General features: G+C 40.1%; 1 protein-coding gene across 1 annotated transcript; it reads right to left on the bottom strand.

Moving 5' to 3' along the window:
- Positions 1–2,749: 2,749 nt before the first annotated feature.
- Positions 2,750–3,475, bottom strand: LOC134296216 (uncharacterized; the record flags this gene model as incomplete). Its single annotated transcript, XM_062970486.1, has 1 exon — positions 2,750–3,475. A coding segment is annotated over exon 1 (726 nt), but the record flags the coding sequence as incomplete, so codon positions are not given.
- Between the last annotated feature and the right edge of the window lie 258 nt (positions 3,476–3,733).

Genomic DNA, 3,733 nt, shown 5'->3' with positions numbered 1-3,733 from the left:
AAACACATACCACAAATGCTGGAGGACCTAGAGAGGCACACAAAAATTTTGGGGAGGGGATAGTTTTAAATTTAATGCCTTTTAAATTTATTTGTGTGTTTTTGTATTTGATATTTATATTTGATATCACTGTATGCTGGTTTTATATCTGTGAGCCGCCTCGAGTCCCTCTGGGGAGATGGTGGCGGGGTACAAAAATAAAATAATAAAATAATAATAATAATAATAATAATAATAATAATAATAATAATAATTATTATTATTATTGTTGTTGTTCTTGGAAGGAGGGTGAGACCATGGATAAAGTATAAGGATATGTGGGTTGTACTGTACAGTAATTTTAATCAGCTTACCTTACCAAGAGACTGTAAAAATGAAAGATACCAATTCTTTAACTTTCTGATATATATACACTCACATAATATACTTTCCCTTGTTCCTTTTTGGGGGAAATAAAATATATTCTTGTCATACTTTGTGTTAAGGAAGTTAAGGAAAAAAATCTTCTTCTTTGTGGACACAAGGGAAATATCTAATTGGACAGCTTTTTGTAAAGTATTACAAGTTCACTATTTTCATACTTTAATATGCTTCGTTATTTTAGAATTCATTTGAAATGAAATATTAATGCTACTTCCTCTGAGAAGTCTTGCGCCTTTCATTTGCTTTATTGAACTAACTGTTCTGTGACCCAAATTTTTAAAATATAATCACCCTGATATAGCTTATTGAATTTTATGTTGGCAGAAAGTCTACAAATGTGCCAGAGTGAGAGAGAACCTTTTAATGACAGATATAGTCATGCATAAAGCTCACATTCAGTAAAGAATTATTGGAAGAGGTAAGTTTAAGAGCTATTTGGATAGGAAAGTAGTTAACATGAGTTTTAAAAGAAAATGCATATTGGCACTATTGTTTGCATAATAGGTTGAATGGGGGAAACATGACAAAAACAATAAGGGATAATATTAATATTATTGATAATAATATTTTATTTATATTCTGACCTATCTCCCGTGGCGGGCTCAGGGTGAAATCCAACTCACAAAAAGGCAAACATTCAATGTCTTAATAAAACAAACACATCCCAACAAAATAAACCAGAGTAACCCCACATGTAAACATAGAATTAGAAGCTAACATCAATAAATTAAACAAAATGCAAGCAAACAAAACTATATAACGACATAAAACCTAAGCATAAAAATCCACATTGATTTACAGGAGCCAACCAAAGTTCACAATGTCATGTGGGTTGATTGCATAACCAGTGATGACCGCTGGACCAACATGGACTAGCAGGGCCCAACACAACAATAGTTCTCAACTAGAGGTCTGATGCTGCTGCTGCTCAATCGCATAGTCGCACAGGGGCCGGGCTGTGGCGCAGCTGTTGAGCAGCTGCCTTAAATCACTCTGACCATGAGGTCATGAGTTCGAGGCCAGCCCGTGGCGGGGTGAGCACCCGTCAATTAAAAATAAAAAAATAGCCCCTGCTCGTTGCTGACCTAGCAACCCGAAAGATAGTTGCATCTATCAAGTAGGAGATAAGGTACCACTTATAAAAAGTGGGGAGGCAAGATTAACTAATTTACGACCTGGTATGAGGAAGTGCCGTCAGTGTGGATGATGAAGCAGCTGCTCCCCCCTGTGGCCAGAATCGAACATCCCCTCAGAAGAAGGTTAACTTGCCTCTGCATGTCTCTCTCTGTCTCTGTTTGATGTGTTTATGGGCATTGAATGTTTGCCCTATGTGTGTTATAATGTGATCCGCCCTGAGTCCCCTTCGGGGTGAGAAGGGCGGAATATAAATACTGTAAATAAATAAATAAATAAATAGTCGTTTCTGACTTTTCGTGACTTCATGGACCAGTCCACGCCAGAGCCCCCTTGTCAGCCGTTACCGCCCGTAGTTCCTTCAAGGTCAAGCCAGTCACTTCAAGGATACCATCCATCCATCTCACCCTTAGTCGGCCTCTCTACCTTTTTCCTTCCATTTTCCCCAGCATCGCAATCTTTTCCAAGCTTTGCTGTCTTCTCATGATGTGGTCAAAATACCTCAACTTTGCCTCTAATATCCTTCCTTCCAGTGAGCAGCCGGGCATTATTTCCTTCGTTCAGCCTTCCTTATAGTCCAGCTCTCGCAACCATAAGTTACTATGGGGAATACCATTGCTTGGACTATGCGGACCTTCGTTGCCAGTGTGATGTCTCTGCTCTTCACTATTTTATCAAGATTGGCCATTGCTCTCCTCCCAAGAAGTAAACGTCTTCTGATTTCCTGGCTGCAGTCTGCATCTGCAGAGATCTTCGCTCCTAGAAATATAAAGTCTGTCACTGCCTCCACATTTTCTCCTTCTATTTGCCAGTTATCAATAGGTGTAGTTGCCATGATCTTGGTTTTCTGTAATCCTGCTTTTGCACTTTCTTCTTTCACCTTGGTGATAAGGCTCCTCAGCTCTTCCTCACTTTCGGCCATCAGAGTGGTATCATCTGCATACCTAAGGTTGTTAATGTTTCTTCCAGCAATTTTAACTCCGGCCTTGGATTCCTCAAGCCCCACACGTCGCATGATGTGTTCTGCGTACAAGTTGAATAGGTAGGGTGAAAGTATGCAGCCCTGCTGTACTCCTTTCCCAATCTTGAACCAGTCTGTTGTTCTGTGATCTGTTCTTACTGTGGCTACTTGGTCTTTATACAGATTTCTCAGGAGACAGACAAGGTGACTTAGTATCCCCATACCACTAAGAACATGCCATAGTTTATTATGATCCACACAGTCGAAGGCTTTAGAATAGTCAATAAAGCAGAAGTAGATGTTTTTCTGAAACTCCCTGGCTTCCTCCATTATCCAGTGGATATTGGCAATTTGGTCTCTCCTTCCTCTGCTTTTTCTGAACCCAGCTTGTACATCTGGCAACTCTTGCTCCATGTATTGCTGGAGTCTTCCTTGCAGGATCTTGAACATTACCTTACTGGCATGGGAAATAAGTGCCACTGTACGGAAGTTTGAGCATTCTTTTGCATTTCTCTTTTTTGGTATGGGGATATAAATTGATTTTTTTCCCCAATCTGATGGCCAATCTTGTGTTTTCCATATTTGCTGGCATATGGCATGCATTATCTTGACAGCATCACCTTCCAAGATTTTAAACAGCTCAGCTGGGATCCCATCGTCTCCTGCTGCCTTGTTGTTAGCAATGCTTCTTAAGGCCCATTCAACCTCACTCCTCAGGATGTCTGGTTCTAATTCACTCACCACACTGTCAAAGCTATCCTCTATATTATTATCCTTCCTATACAGATCTTCTGTATATTCTCGCCACCTTTTCTTGATCTCTTCAGCTTCTGTTAGGTCCCTGCCATCTTTGTTTTTGATCATGCCCATTTTTGCCTGAAATTTGCCTCTAATGTTTCTGATTTTCTGGAAGAGGTCTCTTGTCCTTCCTATTCTGTTGTCTTCTTCCACTTCCATGCATTGCTTGTTTAAAAATAGTTATTTGTCTCTTCTGGCTAGCCTCTGGAATTGTGCATTTAATTGGGCGTATCTCCCCCTATTGCTGTTTCCTTTCGCCTTCCTTCTTTCCTGGGCTACTTTCAGTGTCTCAGCAGACAACCATCTTGCCTTCTTGGTTTTCTTTTTTTTTGGGACGTATTTTGTTGCTGCCTCCTGAACAATGTTGTGGACTTCTGTCCATAGTTCTTCTGGGTCTCTATTTATTAAATCTAGTCC

Source organism: Anolis carolinensis, chromosome 2, assembly GCF_035594765.1.
Source record: "Anolis carolinensis isolate JA03-04 chromosome 2, rAnoCar3.1.pri, whole genome shotgun sequence".
NCBI classification, from domain to species: Eukaryota; Metazoa; Chordata; class Lepidosauria; order Squamata; family Dactyloidae; genus Anolis; species Anolis carolinensis.
This window is presented reverse-complemented; position numbering and strand designations above follow the sequence as displayed.